The 21,964-nt window shown below is 38.4% G+C and overlaps 1 protein-coding gene across 1 annotated transcript in view; it reads right to left on the bottom strand.

Moving 5' to 3' along the window:
* Positions 1 to 20,192, bottom strand: part of LOC124155237 (serine protease 44-like) — a 31,726-nt gene extending 11,534 nt beyond the window's left edge. The window contains exon 1 of the mRNA XM_046528954.1: positions 19,842 to 20,192. Coding sequence (XP_046384910.1) covers positions 19,842 to 20,192 — 351 coding nt within the window. The remainder of the gene's footprint in view (positions 1 to 19,841) is intronic.
* Positions 20,193 to 21,964: the final 1,772 nt, after the last annotated feature.

The following is a 21,964-nucleotide window of genomic DNA, read 5'->3' as shown; positions in this document are numbered from 1 at the left end:
AATTGTTGTAAGATATGTATATTTTCACAGAAACTTGAATCAAAGTTATTTTTGCTATTGTAAAATTCTCCATATCGATAGTTACTTTATTTTCAACATACTCAGAGAAAAAATATTATATAAAAAATAAAGGCTTCAGAAGATAACAAAAGAACCTAAAGCTTTTTTGAAAAGTTTATTCAAAAAAGTTACTTTAGAGGTTTTATTTAGATTTCAGTGCTGTTTCATAGAAAACAATTCACAAAATAGAGAATAGAATATAAACATCCACATGCATGCATGAATGCATGGAAGAGAATTATCCATATATTTTTAAATTTTATAAGCTGTGAAATTCTCAATTTTCATGTTGTGAAATTATCAATTTTCATTTCAATTGCTACTTTTTATTAACTTTTATCTGGTTTTCAAGAGCCAGAATAGCATCAAAATCTATTTGAATCCCCCGGGAAGAAGGGCCCCGTCGTGAGCCCCAGCCGAGAGCTCCCAATCACCCAAACAGGGATAGAACTTGCTGAAAAACAGGTACTTCGTATATTCTCGGTGTATTCCATTATAAAATAATTTGACATTTCGCTACCTTGGTTTGACAAGGTTCTAACTGACCATCTGCTGGTTTTGAGAAAAACCTTGTCAAAGTTTTAAACTGCTCTATTTCTATTATTAATAGGAATTTATTTTTGATTTTTGGCAATACACTAGTGATCCACTAGATACACTAGTAATTATTACTCTAAGAAAATATGTTATTTATTTTATTTTTTTACATGTTTATATGAGTAATAAAATAAGTAAAATGCAGTTAGAACCTTGTCACACCAAATATTAGTTTTTTCTCCTTGCAGTTGGAACTTTGTCACTGTTCTAAATCTGTTATTATTTTACACAGAGTGAAAAAAACCGGTGCAACACATAGAGAAACATAAACTTAGTTATCTTGAGTGAAAACACCAAATTTTGCAAAAATGTCAGTTAGAACCTTGTCAAACCAAGGTAGCGATTTATCACCAATAGCATTCAATGCAGTGAGAAATGTACTTCTTTTATGTAAATAACTTTAAAATCGGACATGCCGTTATTTCTTTACAACGCTCCTAACTCGGGCACAGTACTATGGGGGGATGAGAGGATAGATCCCCCAAAGCCTCAAAGAAATAAAAAAGTTATTTAAAACTATTGTTTAGTTTTGAAATTTAATAACTGCATCTGCTTAAAGTTAATTTTTTTGTGCCAAAATGACGTAAAATGTACATCCAGGCATGTCATTTTTTTTTAATTTTCCCGGACGCCGCGTTGCCTGGGGAGGGGGGATCGCCAGACCAGGCCATTCCATACCCCCCCCCCCCCCCCACTCCCCATTGCATATTCCTAGTAACGCAACTGATCGGGATCCTTTTGAAATGTAGAGTAAGCCCAAATTGGACGGTTGACTTTCATGCAATTTAAGTATTATGAAACCTAAATTAGGTGCAAAATAAAGAGTTTTAGACTTTCCGGGGATTTATTTATCTCAATTACCTCCGAAAACAGCACAATGAGGCCTTTTTATCGCAGGTTTCGACAAATAACATCAGACGATCACACGCATCCGTGCCCTGGGAAGAGAAAATTTTTCCAGGCGGGACTCGACCCCGCGACCTTCCGTAAGGTAGACGACGACTTATCCCCGCCGCCACCGAGACCAGATATATTTTCCATTTATTTAACGTAGGCTTATGAATAAAATTCGTATGCCAGAGGAATATAAGTTAACTGCTGCGGCTTGTGCAACCATTATGATGCCATTAAGTTTCAACGTGTTAAATCATTATTCTTCGCAAAAGAAAATTATCTCCTCACTTTCGGGGTAAGGGGATAATATGCCCTCCTTGGAACCGCCCCTATAAAGACTTTAATATGAAATATATTAACACGTACGAGTTAATGTGTTGATTCATGAACTATTTTGGTGGAACCAAACATGCACGAATACATTAATCAAATTTTAGAAAGATACTATATTTCTGTTCATGTATGGTTATAATTTGAGTCCTGCATTTTGCTTGCATATATTTCAACGTGAACTTTTACGTCTTAAAGTATCGTTTAATCCAGGCTTAAACGAACAATAACTACCTCAAGATGAAAAGTTGGGGGATCAGGGAGTGGGGTATTTAGAGAGACCAACTGACCGGAAAAACCCGATATTTCGTGAATTTCGTGGACCCGATATTTCTTGGAAATCTCGTCCGCGACCTTGAATCGCTGACGAAAGAAACGTGCTGGAAATACCAAGGGAATGGTCGACAGGAAAGAAGAACCATCGTAAAAAAATACATAAGAATCCGCGCGGGCGTCAGCTGTGAGGAAGATGATGATGAACAAATTACAGTGGGTGAGCGTCGGCAAACCCCTGGTTGGTAAATGTCAGGCCGGGAGGGTCGTTAGTCACGTATCGGTTCCGACTGACATTAATCGATTTCGCCTTCACCATTCAAGTCTTCGTTGCGAACGATTATCTCCGCTTTCCGTGGTTAAAAACAGCACGCCGGATTAGTGGAGAACAATGATTCTTCAGAGATCTTGGATGCTGCCATCAATATCCAATGATTCACCATTAAACATTGAAATAATTGGCGTAGGTTATCATTGGGCAATTGAAAATGTGAGTAATTTCGTATCGTGGTCGCAGTGATGGGCCGTGGATGACGTATATGCCTTTCGGTACCACGAACTGGCTATTTAGAGCGAAAAACGAAGGCTTGCTATCAGAATGATAAAATACAGAGTTATTTTGTCAGAAAAATCAATAAAGAGGGAATTGAATGGTTAAATATGCATGTAAGATTGCAAATTAACTTAATTTTAAAAATAAATAGTGGTATGCCAAAATATTAAGTACGTTTTCGAGTTCTTAGTTAATTAGCAAATTGAAAATTATTAGTTGGCAGGCAAAATGATTCGAATCCTTGAGTAAATGAATTCCACTATTTATTCTGAATTATACTGTTAATCATAGATATTGCCTTGAAGCTCTTAGCGCTATGATACTTATTCAAATGTAACTTTCGATATTTATTCTTCGCAGTCGGTGAGCAACCATTGGGCGACCTTCCATCAACGTTTCTCAGACCAATCCGTAACATATATCTTAGTTTCTCGCGAAGCAGTTAAACAGCTTGTTTCAACGGAAAGCTTTTTTCATACTACGCCACATTGAATAACAAGCATCTGATTTATTAGAATGTGATGGTGTCAGTGCCATAATGTAGACCCTTTCCAATACCACTAATATTCCGTATACCATGTCCGGGAAACCATTCTTTTTTAGCAGCCGAAGCACGTCAACCACTGTAATTTGTAAACCTCTAAATAAATTATCTCGAAAACCGCAACTGGTGGTAATAAAAAGCAATGTCACCATTCTTAGTAATGGCTCAAGGTTATGTCGCTTCGGTTTTGCCATTGGCCCAGCCCAGTCGGGCCAACTCCTGTAATTAGATTTTAATATCCACTTTGTTACCTCAAACCAATAATGGACAAAAGTCAACTCTGCCTCGAAATACTACCGAACACTCAAGTTAAATTTGTTATCAAATTATTACTTTTCTTTCAAATTTTCACGAAAAATATTTCTCAACGGATCGCGGTGTCTTACTGACGTGGATAAGAGAAGGCCTCTGAGTGAGAGCATAAAATAATAATAGGTGCGAAGTAGTTCTCCACCGTCGTAGAACTCAAGAAAAGTATCCGTTATTAAATTTGCGATGCACCGAAGGTTCATCTTAAAATACGACCGGCGTCTGACGCTGTCACTTGGCAAAGAAGCCGCTATGCGGACGGCAAGCCATATAAATGTCGACTGTGCACCTGCATGTATATTTAAAGCGTTGGTAAGGCAATTCATCGGTATTCCCATCTCATCTTATTGAGCTCTCCGCTCTTCAGAACTACCAATTATCCATCGGATCCCACTGATGTACGTCAATGAGCCTCTGCATACCTTACTGCCCTTACATTATAGGATGGAACAAACAATTTGCTAAATATGAATCCAGAAAAGTAGTTCCAAAGTAAAATCAAGTGAATGACGGGGAAAAACGAAAACATCGAATCACTACGTTCTTACACCCAGCGGGTGGATCCTTTTTTCAAAGGGCATTCAACCCTTGACATATTCAAATTATATTGTCTTCTACCATTATTACGTATCGAACTCACTCGGTGCTTATACCCAAAGGTGGTTTGGGTAGGTGAGGTTAGAGCTCACTCATTACGAAACACAGGAGTGTATATTCCACACATGCTTTGAGATTCTTTTTTTTCTCTGGGCCTCCTTTTATCGCGAGGATTTTTAGGGGTGTCCAAAACTTCATTAATATTCGCACCCGGCCCCGATTCATCAGTACCCAGCGGCTATATCCACTTCACCGCTATACTTCCGATCTTCCTCAACTTTGTGGAATTGAATATAATGTGCCATTATAGTAAAACGCGAAAAAAATATGAAATTTTAGCGATGGACATAGCTCTAAAATGGTTTCCGTGTAAGTGTTGTACGCTTACCTAATTTACTTTTTTATTTTTATTAATAAATGATTGTCTTTGGTGGTTCAGGCTTCTTTGATCTCCTGCTCTCACCATAAATTTTCCACTGGTTCTTTCCATTATGCCTGCTAACATTAGGAGATGCCATAAATGCCTCCATAATTGGCCAAACGTCCAAGAAAAAAAAATACTAATGGTAATTCTGGAAATCATCTCTCAACATATTACGGTGTCGAATTTTGTTAGTTTCAAGAGAAACACGTCTGAAAACTTTCTCTCGCTTTATTTTTTAAACGGTGCCCGACCGATTAAAATCCCGTAGTGCGCAATACAAAAGTGAAAGGAGAGATTAGGAAAGTTTCCATTCTCAATGTAAAATTTCTGGGAAATGTGAGAATATTTTTCACAAAAATAATGCTATATTTGCCAAAATTAATTTTTATGATTGGTTTTTTTCAGTGGATGAATCCACAGTTGGACTCCTCATTTGTTTAAAAAATTAACCAATCCGAAAATAATGCACAGAATGGAAATGCATTTTTTCAATCCTGAGGGATATCAAATTTAGATGCTATGGAAATGAATTTTGAGATCATTAGGTATATCAAATGTGAATGATTCCTTTCACATGGCTCAGGAATATTTCATTTTTCATAATTTACTAACCACGGTAGCTAATAAATTTACGATATCAATCTGTGAATTCATTCGTTTTACTTTGTGAATCGAAGTAAATATTGGAGAATCAATTGAGGGGGTAGTAAACCTAGGGGGTAAAAGTGATTTCTTTTTTTATAAACAGTGTTTGGTACAGAAATCACATAAAGAAAATAAACGAGATCAATTAGATATTTATTACAGCATTTGATTTTCCACTCGATGTCAGCACAGAACAGACTCACTCGTATCTCTTGGTAGCCAACCTTGTACATTTCTTCTAAAAATTAACTGTACCTAGCTCTGTTTAGAACAATATCACTCGTACCCCTGGCTTTACACCCCCTCAATTAAGATTTAATATAAGGTATTATCATTCAGTATTTATTTTAGTAACTGGGTACGCATTGCTGCTTGTTATCCTCGTATCTACCCATGTATTGAAGTTTGTATGGAATGTGTGTAACGTCGTTTTAAGAAGTAAACAGTGAAGTAACAGCATTTAAAAAACAAGAAGATATTTATTTATCCAAAGCACACCAAATAACCGATAGTAAACATATTCAGGTTCTTTCTTTTCACCATGACTGCACTGATGGGAAGTGAAGCGGTATATGAGCAAGTACTTGAAATATTAGGCCGAGCCTATCAGAGGCTTGTTGATAGTATTGTGGAGTAACGTACGTAGCCCACTATCAACGGTCCGGGGAGATCATGTAGCCCTTACATAGTGACTACCAAGACGTTTAAAAACTGAGTAACTGAGCAGTAGTGTCTGGGAATTAAAATTTTGAAACTAAAGAAAAATTTGCCAAGAAAAATATTTTTTATGTTTTCTCAAGACTTTAGCGCAGCAACAAAAAAAATTGTTCAAATATTAACGCAGAGACCAAAACGATGAAAGTGATTGCGGCACCATATGCGCTATTATAATGCGATAGGAAATATCGATTCAAATAAATCGTGGTGATCTAATTATCTACAAAATGATCATAGTTAATTCAAGTGGAACTTTTCATCGTATAGAGAATTGGTATTTGTCCATATTAGTATGATTATCAAATATTGATCAAAATTACGATAAATTCACGCTTATGGGTTTTCCAGCTCTGTTTTTTGTTTCGCCGCGATAACCCACGCAATAATTAAATTTTTACATCTTATAAAATACTGAGGTAAAATTTTGGCAAATTCAAGTGCAGGTAAATGTTAACAAGGGAAAAATATCAAGTTTGTAGCGGAAGTTATAAAAGAATAATTATTCACGAATAATAGAAGAGTGTAATGGTAAAGATACCTTCTCTTTCGGCTTCTTACAACAGTGGAGGAGCCAATGTTTACCACACTGTAAAAGGGTATCTGTATCTAGGCAACCACCATTTCACGTGGGCGCGAGGGTTTGTCAAATCTCAAGGGGAGCCGACCCTGGAGGTCCAGCATGTCCCTCCTCATATAAGGATAACGATATTCTCCAGCATAATTTCGAAGACTCTTTCAAACTGGGACACGTTTTACATGTAGCCACCACCGAGCTCCGAAATGCGCCCCTGACCAGGATAATAATGAATATACCTTTTTAATATGTAATGCCCTAAACTGCACTTGCCGCAAATAGCCCAACTGTAACTTCTTTAAAAAATAGAAAACCACCTTATTACTATTAAAAAAATGAAATTTAACCGGTAAATCTGGGCCAAAATGGAGCTTTTTGTCGATCACCCCGGCATTGGGGAATGTGTATGAAATTTGTGACAAATATTTCTCGGGTTTGCATCCAGGTTAAAGCTTTTATGCAAGCCCGAGGAAAGCATAAAAGCTTTAACTTGGATGCAAACCCGAGAAATATTTGTCAGAAGTATTCACCAGGAAAAACTTAAATCGTTTGTATGAAATTTGTTCATCATGCAACTAAGTCTCATTGAATAGACAATTTTCTCACGAGTCCAAATGTATAAGCCAAAACTCTCCTAGTACTCCACAAACGTCATTAAATGCTAATTAAAAGTGCTCGAATATCGCTTGAAATCACGTGACCTGAAATGCCTAGTGACGTCATCGCACGGTACACCATTCGCTTCGCTAAGGAATTAGAGCCTTGATTGAAAGAGAGGTAAATAATCATCGGCGAGCATTGCAGTAGTTCTTCTAAGGACATATTGACTTAAGAAGGATTTAAGAAGGCGCAATACGACAGTTTACCTTTGGTCGAATCGGCTGATTTACTGAAAAACAGTGATTGCTTCGTCACTACCGCGATACGCAGAGTAGAAGCAAGTAGTTAAATGATTATGCGATTACTAAAAATTATATTACGAACATTTTTAATTAATTATATATGAATTCCCCAATGGGATTTAATAAATCCATTGCTAGCTGAAAATCTATCTTTTGAAGCTAATGGAATGACAAAGTTATAAAATTTATTTTTACATTAATTGAACCATAACACACTGCTAAAGAGCAGTGATTTCATGCCAAGGAGTAGCATTATTTTTTTTATTTGAAGCCGTATTTAATAAGGACTTCTCATTAAGTAGCCTCGAAATCTTCGTGAGTCTAACAAATTGCATAATTTTTTATCGATCAACTTTTTGAATGCTCAACATCATCTAGTTCGTGATGTTAAAGTAAGTTCTTTTCGTGGCTCGAAAATTTCAAAAGCCTTGCCAAATAAGGCCCCTAAAATTGTTATCCCCGAGTCATTATGTAGAATAATTTCCCATACTATACGCTAACCTTCCTACGGTGAGATAAAAAGAAATTTCAGGTCAACGTAGCCATCGTAAAAGTGTGTCTAATGGGGTGCCTCGCTCTCTGACACTGCTTTTTGAGTAGAGCTTGACCTATGACAACGCATGATGGAAAAGTTTCAGCGTGGCGCAACACCTGGATAGAGAAAGGAATCCACAAAAGAAATATTAAATTGGTGTATTTTTTTCTCTCCCGTCGGATATTTGCGAAGAATCCAATTCAGATCCTGAAGATAATACAGAAACTGAGAGTATGTAATCATTTGTAAAATCATTTTTTCATTTTGACGACTTAATAAACAATACAGAACTTAGCATGCGCTTGTGCAAGTAATTGTTTATTACATCCTCTAGCTTATCGAAGATCTTCTTAGCTTATTTTTTTCTTTCAACCTTGCTAAATAATACTAATAACGCTACGCACGAAATGCACAGAAAAACATATGCTGAAAGAAAATATTTTCTCGAGTTCTCTAAACATACAGATGAACTGCATCATTTTTTTTCGGGTTTTTTAAATCCTGGGTCCGTTAATGGCTATGTAATGCATGTCATTAGGAAGGAATACATGTTTCGGAAACTTTGACAAATAATTACTCAAACGCTCAATTAATAACTCAACCCGGAAATTGCTTTGTATAGATAAGGGTAGAGCTCTTGCGGAACTAAACCACTGGCATCTGATTTTTCACATGTCCAGGGAAAGGGAGTTTTCCCTGCACAACCTCAAACTTCTTTGATTTTTGAAAGAGAGTGTCCGAAGTTCGAACCCGCGCTATTTTTTTTCTATGAACGCTCAACATCATCACTGGTCAGCAATACTGAGATTGGTTTGAAGCAGCTCTCCACTAAGAAACTAATTTCTCAGCCCCGAACTCTATCAAACTAATCATTTCGTTGTTATGCCTGTTTTTCCCAGCGAAAAATGGCGAAGATTTATCGGATGTCACACTGGGTAAGGTCCTCCATTTTTCCTTCCAACGTTTCGATAAGCAACTCGCCAATCGTCTTCAGGGATTCAGAAATTCAATGCTATTCCGTCTATGCCTCGCGGTATACATACAAATATTATTACATTACTATTTATATATGTAGATATATGTGTATATACCCCGAGGCATGGACGAATGGCATTGTATTCCTGAATCCTGAAGACGATAGGTGAGTTGCTTATCGAAACTTTGGAAGGAGGTATGGCGGACATTACCCAGTGTCAGACCCGAGAAATATTCACTGTAATTCTTTCGTTAATCCTTATTTATTTTTATTGCTATTTTTATCTGTAAACTTACTTAATGTTTTATGCGATCACTATGCGATCTGTCATATAATAGACCGTTTAAGAGGAAAGTATGCGTTCTCTTATTAATTTATCAATCCTGAAACGAGGAATGAGTTTTGTGAACAGAGAAAAGGCAGACACACTTCGAGGAACGTCGCAAGTAGTCCGATCCCGGATAAGAGCAATGTATTCATGCGCCTCCCGTGGCGGCCTCTACACGCGAAGAAAGTCCCCGGTCGGAGGACGGAGCGAGAAGACTTTCACCTTTGGCCCCTTTCTCCCGCATCCCTCCGGCTTCTCTTCCTTGTAATGGAGATCATCCGTTCGCACTGAGCCTCTCCCTTCCAGTCTGCCACCCTCCGCGCGGAATAAAAATGGGAAAGTACGCACAGCCGGGACGAGTTGACCATATCTTGGCCACCGTAGGAAGAGGAAACGTGTGCGTCGCGCTCCGCTTCCCTTCCTCAAAGAAACTCATCCCATATTACAACGTCGTGAAGGATTGCTTGCCCCGGCTACGAAAAAGCTGGCTCCACGGAGGTTTCATTGCAGATTTAAGTTGTTAAAGAAACTTAGAGCAATATAGTACCCTGTACTTAACTGTCGAACTGATAGCACATAAAAGGTAGCATAAATAGATGTCAAATATTAATACAATGAGAATACGTCTCAGCATATTATTTGATCGATTAACTTTAAGCGGATCATTTTTTCATGTATTTATTCATACACTGCTTTTTTTCTAATTGAAGGTCAGTTTTGTCAACGCCACAAAGAGCCTGTAGCAGATAAAAAATATTGAAAGTTTTGCCTAATATACTCATATTAAATTGCAGTTGTGAGTTATTTCGGGTAGAACGGATGGTACGCTCATTTTGATAATGAAACAGTATCGTGACTATCAATTTAGGAATTAGGGACGTATAGAGGTGATTAAAAACCATTTTTGATGGAATTTACTCTCTCACGCTTTTAAAAACATAATTTGAAGTTTATTTTCTTGTGTACGGCTTTCGGCCTATGGCGATAGATAATCATATAAGCGAGGTTCCATCTCCTCCATTAAAGGCAGTAGTTCTCCTAAAGCACTTACTACACTTGAAACTACCACAATGATACTATTCGGGCAACTGGTAATGAAGAAAATAGGGCATAAATAGATGATATAGGAGGACGAGATGATTTATTATATTGGCATATTATTTGATCGATACGTTTTCCCATTTTCCCAGTCATTTATTCGCACTTCTGCGTTTTCTTTTTTTGGGCCAATTTTTCTGTGGTGATCAGGATAAAAATCTATATTAAACAAAAAAATAATCTTATATGCTGGTCATATTTTACTCACGTGCAAGGCACTGAGCGAACTGAGCGTAATTAAAAATTCATCAAAAATGTAATTTTGTTATTACGTAACTCATTATAGAGGTTTCGAAACTGCAATTTACGTCTAATTTATGACAGGATCAGCAACCATGATTTCACACTCATTGTCTCTATGCACAATATAATCCTCCTTCCATGCAAACGACTTTCATTGTGTTGCAAAGGTTCACATGAATGTGAAGACCCAAAAACTCAACAAAAAAATTGTAGCAATTTAGGTTGTTCGTTGCAGTAAATGAGGGACAATGCAGTAATCAGACAAAACAAATATTGTCACATATCCACTTATGCGTGTTTGGGGACAAATACTAAGTTTCACCACTTACATTCGTCGAGGTGGAAACATAAAGATAAACACAGACTTTCCCTTTAGAATGAGTTGAAACCACTTTGAATCGGCGGCAAAAAAGCAGGCTTCACTCGAGTGCTTTTTAAGAGAACTCATTATTCCAGCTAAGCAGAGAGTATTTTATCTTCTTTCGTGTCAAGTAACTTGTCGTCAACTTTTTTCTTTCTCTAACACAGATATAATAGGTTGTAACATATGCGATAGTATTGTGAGGTAACATTTTAAAATTTGAGTCAGTCAATTTTTTCTTTATTCAAGACGCATTGATTGCATAAAAATTTACATATCATCTCGGAAATTTCAGAGTGAATAGAGTTTTCCTTTGTCAATATTTGCCTGTATCAAAAACAATTGCATCTGAGAAAAGACTGGGGTAAAATTTCAAGTTCTATATAAAGGCAAATGTTGATAAAGGTGCACTCAACGAATCCCTGGATATTCTTTGGTGGTAGCGTAAGTTTTGATCAAGTCATTAGTTACAAGAGAAGACTGCTCGAGCGGAAATGATGATACCCTACGAAGAGGTTCTCCCGAGGCTGAAAAATTCAAAACAAATGATTTTCGCATGTGTGGTTAAGGAGGTTGGAGCGGGAAAAGAATTGTATGCATATATTTTTTCAGGAAAAGTACTCTTCACTAAATATTCTAAAGAAATATTCTAAGAATACTGCACCTATCAAGAACACGGCCAACATCGCGAGTGACCGACTCTCTGTCGAGAACTACCGAAAACATTGTGTCGTTCGTCGGAGTTAATTCCGTTCATCAATCGATCACTAAGAAGATCTCGATCACGCGGTCGCTCACGACCAATATTAACGTACCACTCACCTATACATGGCCTATATGAACCACACACCTCCTGAATCCCTGAGGACGATGGGTAAATTGCGGAGTGAGACCCGAGAAATCTTCACTACCTATACCTAATTCGGTCACGAATACGATGACGACAACGGGCATCGGTCGCAAGTGACCGACGACCGACTTTCGGTCGAGAACTGCCAGAAAGATTGTGTCGTTCATTAGGCGATTCGTACACTGGAAGGGTTTTCAGGCGGCTCCGCTCTCACGTGACACAAGCGTAGAAAAGCGGCTCCGCGCGGCAAATCTCACTACCCAGATTCATACGTACCCGCGTACAATGCAGGCACCAACCAGCGCGGAGGCGTACCCACGCACGCACTACACATCCTGTTTGTGTTGGATTTGTCGCGCGTACACGCTCGACTTGAGATGGTGCATTATATCAGCATATGTTTGTTTTGTCTTATGTGATTTTGTTGTCATTGAAACTCACGTCTTTCTGAAACGAATACTAGCAGTGCTTATTTCCCAATGGAGTGAAAATATTGAAAAATTGTTAAAAGTTGTAGTATATAATTTCGATAATTTTAATTTGTTATTTATTTTGTATTTTCATTGTTAACAGTCATCTTTAATACAAGTTTTTCTAGAAAACTCTATTCCTAATGGTTTATTTCTATTTCATTCATGGTTTATCTCTAAATCAAGGTTTATTTTGTATTTGCATTGTAATTTTTATCATTCTTGAATTTTATTTTCCCTATTCCGATCTTGTATACCACACATATATTTGATTATCTAAATTGTTTTTGTCCTATCATGTTTTCTCCAATGTTTATAAATCAGCACCAGCCGTTGCTTTAAGAAATGATTCTATTCAGGTATACCTAAGGGGTCCTATATTCTACTTTACTGCTTTATTTAGTGTATATAAGTATTTTCGCAATTTACGAATTAGTAGAATAAAAATTATTTTTTTCCCTTAAATTTTCTTCAGTTTTCACTGAGTTGTTTTGGAGTAAAGAGCACAGTTTCTCACCGAGGTATCTCTTTACTGTTGAATAGAGTTGAGAAATTTTCTTGTGATATGACAGGTTGAAATTATTCCAGCCTAATGCAATTTGATGTATGTATTTGGATGAAGGTTGAGTATATAGAAACAGTTTTGTATATGTTTTGGGATGATACCGATAGCTGATATGACAATTGGAGGTATATGAACCTGTTCCATTTTACAGATTCTTTTTATTTCTATTGCCAATTCTTGGTACTTATTTATTTTTCCTGCTATTGTCTTTTCGATGTTATGCGACAGTGGCACAGCAATATCATCTATGTAACAAGTTCTATATTTCTCGTCAATAAACATTATATCTGGTCTTATATTAGCTATAGTTTTACCTGTTTGGATAGGCAAATCGTAGTAAATTTTAAATGCGCTGTTTTCAATCACTGTTTCGGGGTGGTATTCATAGTATGGGGTCTTGGTATCTATTATCTTGTGTTGGTATGCAGTTATTAATATTATTACTATTATTATTATTAGTATTCTTATTATTATATTTTATTATTATAAGTTCGCTTTCAATGGACGAGCCCTACGCTTGAAGCTGCTCATCTTGTTGCAGCTTCTCGCCTCTCGAGTACGCGTGAGCGCGAAGCCGCCTGAAAACGCTTCCAGCGTACGACCAGCCTTAATTCCTTTCATCAATCGATCACACAAAAGATCTCGGTCGCGCACGTCGGTCGACCCATCACCACCACCACGCACCTTCCAATAACCCCCTCTCTTCCCCTTCGCTTTTTTTCCCTCCACCCCAAAACCCCTTTCTAAGAACCATCTCCTCCCACCAGTGACCTCCTTTTTTCTCACGCTCCCCCCCTCCCCTCACTCCCGCCTCCACCCCCTTCCACCCACACACGCGTTTTCTCCCCACCTCCCTCATGAAGCGGTGTCGTCACACCCGGAGCCAAAGAAATTAATCGACACATCCGGCCCCCACCTACCAAAGACAATGGGCGGGCGATCTTCGGCGGTTTTTATTTTTTTAATTTTTAATCCCGAAAGCACTCCTTGTCTACCTTGGGAGCCTACTCAATCCTTGGATTTTGCATGAAAACGCCACAAATTCATGGCGACCTCATTTCTTTTTTAACCCCGCAATTTTCCCTTCAGTGAGAACATCACGGTCTGGAGCCCCACTTCGGGAAGCGCTGTTGAGGCGCAGATATTGGATTCGTGATCTGGTGGGATGTTGAACGGTAATATCTCTCCATCACGAATTTCACCTGTTGTACTGATAATTGAAGTTGAGTATCACCCGACGAATTGTAAAATGCATGCGTAAGTAGTCATTTATCTCTCGCAAGCACTTAATACTACCATAATCGTTTCCCTTCTTATGTTAGATGCACTAGAGTAATTACAGAATTAATTCTAGTCTTGACATTGCTTCTAGAGCGAAAATCATAGGTAAATTATTAATCGGTAAAGGTAGGGCTCACTCTATATAGCGCCACCGGCGCGTGAATGACTCACATTCAGCGCTGAGGGAGCAGATCCTCCCCCAAGGCCATCTGCGATATCACCGAAGATCTGTATTCCAGAAAATCGCACTGCGGAAATTTCTGTTATCCCTATCCTTAGGTTGATATTCCTAATTACATTATTAAAGAAATATATTAAGGCACTGGAATTCGTGGAATTTCCTCACGTTAAAAATGTTAAATGAAACTAATACATATTTTCCACACAGATTTTTTTAAATTACCTGGATCGAATTTCACAACGATGATGTGTCATTTGTCAAAATTCTTGTCTCTTCTTTTTAATTAATTTTCATTTGAATTCTTTTTCATTTTACTGTAGTAAAAACATTTTAATGACCTTTCATATCTTTGTGTATCAAATTAATGCAATCGTATTAATTCATAGCCCTGATAAAGGTATACTAATTTACGGAAACGTTGGCCAAAAAAATACATCCAGTTCTTAAAAAACCTAAAGTCCAAAATACTAAGCAACGTTAAAAATTGAGGTCAAGAGAAAGAAAATAAATACAATGGGTAATTTTCAAGGGTTAGTACCCCCCACCCCCATTATGACACATTATTGTTGAATACGATCGGGGTTATCATAAAAGCTGTTTTGAAAGTGCAAAGTCGTTCAATTTAGCGTGTTTAGCAAGATGATGATTTCATCAACAGACTCATTCACTATTCCGCTAAATTACGCAAATTAATGCTAATGTAAACGCGCTCCATAGTTTAATTCCTTCCGCAGAATATTTTGAATCCTACACGGAGAAACAATCCTCAACGCACCTTGGGGCATTTACATAAATGCATGGTTGGCCAACCTTGAAACTTGAATGAAAAGGCCATGAACAAAAATATACGTATAAGGGGAAAGAATTCAAGAAATCTCACAATCATTTCAAATGCTCATCTGGCAGTGAAGATTTCTCGGGGTTTCACAACCGGGAAGAGTTTACGCATCTCCTCTCAAAGAAATGGAAAGTGGATATGATATGAATTAAAAATAAATTCAAAAAGATTTTATAAACACACGTTTTTTTTCAAATGCAGTCTTAAATACACTAAAAAGTAAAATATAAGCTATTCATCGTTCGGAGAATAACGCGTGGGTGGTGATGAGGTTTATATGAAATCAGTGTCGAAGTATTGGCGAGTAAGAATTGGCACACGATATTAATATCTAAACTTAATAAGCAAACATGTCTTATTTTCCCAGCGATGAAAAGCTATTTTTTACTTTACAGTGTATTTTATACTTTTTTGGATCAATCAATCCATTTTTATTTTCTACTTTTTGTGGTGAATCACGTAATCGATTAAATCAGAGCTGTTAAAGAATTTTCTTCCATAAAATTCAACTAACGCAGTCTATTGAGAAATTTAAAATTACTTTCCCATATGCATATTTACTGAATTAATTTGAGCACGATTGAACAAAAGTTCGGGTGTCTGATTATTGAATATTTCATTGACATGAGAAGCATGTTAGTCTGCAAAAATTTCCAGCCGTTCCGACAATGGTGAGAGGGTAAAAAATTAATTTCCAGATTCCCATCGATCCAACAGACGATCATACGAAGCAAGTTAAGAAAAAGCGTGTAAAAAATTGAAAAGATGTGGAATAAATTACCCAGTGAGAAACTTGAAAAATATTCAATGCCATTTTTCGTCGGGAAAAAAACCAGACGTTACATCGTATGTTCATCTGCTCATGCATACGAATAAATGTGCACTTCTCGAGATAATACGCCAAGCTCAGCTAGTACCTTCCTTTCAACCGGTCGAATTTTATACACACACAAAACTTAAGTTAATATATTAAAATTATCAGGGTATACAGAATAGATCTTTGTCAAAAATTTCTTGGATCTCAGATATGCAAAACAATTGATATGATGAAGTACCAAGGTAAAATTTCCAAATTTGAGAAGCAGGCAATCGTTGAACTGATTAAGCAGACATGATAAATTAAGAGAGATATTTTCCCGAACGGATTGGTGTGGGAATTCATTATCTCCATAAGAATAAAATAAATAAATGCTAAATGAAACTTTTTATGCGCATTCCTGTATTTGCTACCAGCAGGTGTCTGGTGGTATATTGGTTAACGGCTATTGAGACGGCTCGCGGGGGTTTTATGTGGATTTAGATGTCTGCTTAATCTGCGCTGAAAATTTCAATGCCATATCGAATAATCCGTTACCAAAATAGACATACTTATCGAGCGGAAGGTATCTTTCTCTAACTTACCACTTAATTTCGTCCTAGTAAGAAGGCGGATCTTTCCCGCTCGACTCATCTTCTTTTGTGATAGATTATTCGTTTCATATTTGTGCTGTCATCATTAAATTTACGGAGTAGATTAAATAGACCCTGTTGAACACTCTGTTGTTTTGACAACTGTTTGAAAATTTTTCCTCAGTATTTCCTCAAATGCTAACATTTCATGTTCGACAGAGAGGCATATGTTGAAAGCATTCTACTATATACATTCTGAAACAGTTGATTGTTTTTCTTTCAACGAAGTAATATTTCACCGTCGTAAGACAATCGTCGAGGGATGGGAAGAAGGGGAGGAGACGTCTCCGAATGTGCTGCAATAAGATGGATTTTTAAAGATTAAAAAGAGAATAAATAAGTCACTATGATAAGGCTAACATATTGGAGAGTGGAATAGAGATCTGCGTCAAATCAATCTTACAATAAGACAATATATCTTAAAGTTTAACCAGCGAGGATTGAATCTTTTCCAACATTTGCCTCGTATATTTAAAAAATTACACCTTGGCCTAGTGGGTATTTGCCTCCGATCCAAGGGGTTCAAATCTCAGGTGAAGCCTTCGGACATCCCCAAGCCAAATTCCCAAAGTGCGAGGTGGCCTCGGGAAATAAACTACCTACTACCCCCCCTAACCTGAATGTGTGAAATTGACGCACCTTTAACTTAGTTCGAGGTGAGATCTACCCTCGCCAAACCTTCCAAACCAATCTTCGGGTTCGGCTTGCGATGGTTGAATTATGGCGATGATGAATACGTCAACTAATAAAGATAGAATACGGCCTATCTAGAGGGAGGTATTTGTCCTCTCTAGAACGGATTGAACGGATTTTTATTTCGAAGGTCACCGAAGAAAGTCGCTAAGCGGAGGAGATGGCATTTTTGCGACCGGCGGCGACGATCACGCGATCCACATCTTGGCTCCGAAGATCGAGTGAAATGGGCGTGAGGCTGGGACGGAGGTCACCCTCGCTGTCTCCCACTCTCTCCCCCGGTGTCATCCCCACATGCCATCCGGGAAGGTGCGGCAAGTGACTGCCGCAATCCCAGAATGCCGGCACTCCAACATTGCATCAAACGCGTATTAAGAGGACACATTCCACCGGCTCTATTTTTTAATCGCAAAGTTATGATATGATGATGAAATGTTCAGGGGATGTAGATTAGACCTTTTCCAACACAGTGGTGGGAGTAACAACGACTTGGTAATTTTCCATACAGCGTTTAATTTACCTCGCCGATTACTACCCTGTGTCTTTCTTAACGGTAAAAATTCCTCGTGAAACCCTTGAGAGTTACACGCTAGAGAGCGAATCCGGTTGGTAGAAATAAGCCGTGTATGGAAATTGCTAAGTCGCTGTTACTCCCACTGATAACACAATATTCCTCAAAATTGAGCCAGCGACAATTGAATCTTTTCCAAAATTTGCCTTTAATACGAATTACTATTCGTATTAAAAAATTACATCTGAGAGTCGACAGCGATAAATGTTTAAATGTTACGAGATACAGGCAAATTTATAAAGGTTTTACTGAAAATTTATATAGGATAGCTTGATCTGAAAACAATTAGTGGGTACGTCATGAGAACAGACCTTTGCAACGGGAGTTATGCATTCTCTTAAAAGAAAGGCCGTAAGCAGTATTTACACCATGATAGTTGTAGAAGCATGGGAGGCTAGAGGGTAGAGCTATTTGCTGCAGATCCAGAGGTTCCAGGTTCAAAGCTTGGGTGAACCTTTCGGACACCCCCAAACCATATCCGCGAATTGCGAGGTGGTCCAGGAAAAGGAACTGACCACCCTACCCTGAATTTTTTAAACACACGCCTATGACTTAGTTTGAGCTGAGCTCTACCCTTACCACTTAATCGATTTACATCACTGCGTGAGTTACAAATAGATCCGTGAACACAATCGCCTGCAATATTGTGACGCATAAACACCGCAATTTTTAAGAATTATTTATTATTCCATTCTTCTTGAAAACAATAAAAAAATGTTCAGTCTGATCGCTAAATGCTGAAGACTAATATGGAACCGTCCTAGGATTTTATCCTCTGGGTGTATGTGAATCCAATTACTTTTACCGTGGCGGATGGTAATGCACCACTCTCGCAACGTTGATGTTTGCTTCCCGCAGCGAACGTTTATCTAAGACTTCATGTCCTCCATTGAATTGGGATATGTCGCCATTGTGATTCAAAAAACCTTGAGCACCACAACTCTGTGTGGAAATGTCTGCTAGTGCCACTCCGTTCGTCAAAGTCAAACAACTCGTTGTTGAGAGCGTCGGAGACGGTATACCTTTTGTTCCACACACACGGCAACACACCGGGATCATTTTTTTTGCAGCTCGTAACCCACTAATTGCGAACATTAAATCCGAATAGGAAAAATCGTTTGTGATACGGTTTTTTCTTGTATTTCTATTGCGAAGACTCCGCGAATGTACACCGATGATTAGTCCGCAGTTATTTCCTTGATTAAGTTCGCAACCCGACAATGGCAATTTTACCGAGGTTAATGGGAGATGTTTGTTGAATTGCGAGATACAGAAAATTGTTTACAAATTTTTAGTCTATGTTCACTCAAAATTTCAAGGGGATAGATTAGGTTTTAAACGACTCCCAAGAACTATTATCTTATCTATTTATTTATCTATTGATATATTTATTTAAATTGCACTTATTTAATTACTAATTTATGTATTCATTCATTATCATGTTATATATGGCGTGGTTCCTGCCGAGTTTTGCAGTGACAAATCAATGGAGGATGATTGGAAAACATTGGTGGATGGAATTCCTGAAACCAACTGCCTCCTGACTTGACTTCCAGACAGAGTGAAATAAATGGCCTGCGAGCCAGTATATATGAACTTTGAACTATCTAATGAATCGTTAACTCTGTAAAAGAGCCCTGGCCCGGGGGAAGAGGGGGCCGGATTGTGGCCTCACCCGGGCTAGGTGAAATAAAAACAAAGTCAAGTCAAGAACAGACTGGCGCAATGAAAGTGATGAGTCTTCTTAACTGAAAGGCCTTATGCCGTATTTACACCATTTTTTACGGCCATTAGAGTTGCGGAATACGGATGCGACCGCTCCGGCTTATCGTCGCCTTGCGGACATTTTTGAAAGCCGATTAAAATGCGTCCGAAGTGGCAATAGAAATCAACCTTCAATGGGATGGAATAGGGCCTCTTCTATGCAGTCCCCTTGGGAAAGAATTTAACGACTCTAAGAGTAGAGGGTACGAGTTGGCTTACCTGTGGCTGTCCGAGGACGTGATATCCGTGACGGCGAGTTCGCTGCCCGCGAGAGCGGCGAAGATCCCAAGTATGTCCCGGCGAAGGCGGCTTGGTCGAGACGCGCATGCAGTCGTTGAAGTCTCCAGCGGAGAGCGGCCTCTCGGAGTCAAAGCGCGGTGGTGGCGGGGGCCGCTTTCCCGACAGCGCACCAGCGCCCTCACCTTTCCCCCCTCCTCCCACCCTGTTCCCCCTACCCCGAGAAAATCTTCCTCTCCCTCCCACAAGGAGGTGGGAATTTCGCCTCATTTGAATGATTCGGTTCTTATGACTTGATCCATGGTAGTGATTCGGTTCTTCAATCTTCTTCATTTCTTTATGAGCGAAAGTATGGCAATTTCCGATACATTTTTAAAAATTGAAATTATATATCTTTACCATTCCAAATTCATTGATCAATTGAACTAGTAGCCAGCCTCATTGGCGGATGGATAAAATCCTCGCGCACCAAACTGGAGAAGGTTTTAGTACCGCATGTGTAGGTTACCCTTATCTGGGACAAGGATGTTTGTCATCGTTATTCTACTGTAGTTAAAATATCTTGATATGTACTGAATCTCTCGACTATTTCGAGTTCATGATGAAGTTTTTTGGAGGAAATAATTAGAAACCACATCCATAAATCAGAGCTAAGTATTATGGATAAGAAATTTCGCCTCCTACGTTCCATACTTTAATTTAATCACCCATGTTTTCAACACAATGTTTCATTATCCCCTTAAAAATTTTAAAATGGTAAGTATGGATTTATAAAGCGAAGTTTCATCCCCTATTCAGCAATTCCATTAAGTACAGCCTGAAACCTTAAGTGTGACGGTGTCAAGTAAGACGTAGATCGTCCAGTGTTTGTCAACCTTAAACTTACTTAATTTTCAGAATCGATGCGGAAATTTCTCCCAATAAATTATGTATACTCAGTATGATGAAACCTTTAGTTTACAAAGCCTTTATATTGATACAAATATTTAGAGATGGCTGTAGTTCGCGGATTATGAAGTACAATACAAGACGAGAAATTATGGGAATGTCTGTGAAGGTTGTTGTAAACAGTAGTGTCCTAACCACCAAAATCCAACCACACTTCTAACCATCTACCGTTGTTGAAATAAATTACTAGTCAACGCATGAATAATGGCTAATTAAGTATTTTTATGATAGCCATTGTTTTCATCTACCAATGTACCACCTTACCTTATTTGTGGCATTCATTAGGTCATTATTACAGTGCATTCCTCATACAAGGAAATAACTTTTTCGTAATTTTCAATAGGACTGGTCATGTGATGGGATAGTTCTCAAGCCATTAGCATGGTAATTATCTGTAAGGACTTGAAATCTAGGCCGGTATAAAAAAAATTGAGAGTAAAATTACAAATTGAAGTTATTTTCAAGTACCGCGACATGGATCCATAAATTGAATCCTGAGAATGTACTGTGCGTCCCTCATATCAACGCTGCGATCCTCTACTCGTTCGTTCATTTCGAACAATGCGAATTGAAAACATGATTCAATTAATCCGATTCATTTTCGAAGAGTCGTTCATTTTAAAATATTCGTTCAAGAACGATACACCCCTTCCTCCCTTAACCCCCATCCCACCCTCTTCTCCTCGCGTACGACTCCTCCGCGAATGAGGAACAACTTAAGTGCTGCCGCCGCCGCCAAGGTCGCGCGCGTCTCATCTTTTAGAGGAGTTTCCTGCTATCGGAGCAGATCTTTTCGAGAGGAGTGCCGAACACCAAAGAGTCCCGCTTTCCATTCCCCCCACAAAGTCTGTAAATGCCGACATCACTCCGGAAAACATGACGAACAGTGAGATAATGATGGGGAGTCATCGCTAGGTTTGCTTTTTCGCCGTCACCAATGATATACATCAATTGACTTAATGGAAGATCGTCGATCAGTCGATTGTCTCTCTGGTAAAATCGACCTCTTACTCCCACATGAGGACTTACCCGAGTGATGATACGAGGTTGCTTAATAATTTAGGATTTAGACGAGAGATTTCATTTATCATTAATTTCAGAGAGATTTCATTCTATGGCCATCATCATCCACAGCCACGCCACGCCGAAATTTCCTC

The sequence above is a fragment of the Ischnura elegans genome, chromosome 3 (genome assembly GCF_921293095.1).
Source record: "Ischnura elegans chromosome 3, ioIscEleg1.1, whole genome shotgun sequence".
Lineage (NCBI taxonomy): Eukaryota > Metazoa > Arthropoda > Insecta > Odonata > Coenagrionidae > Ischnura > Ischnura elegans.
This window is presented reverse-complemented; position numbering and strand designations above follow the sequence as displayed.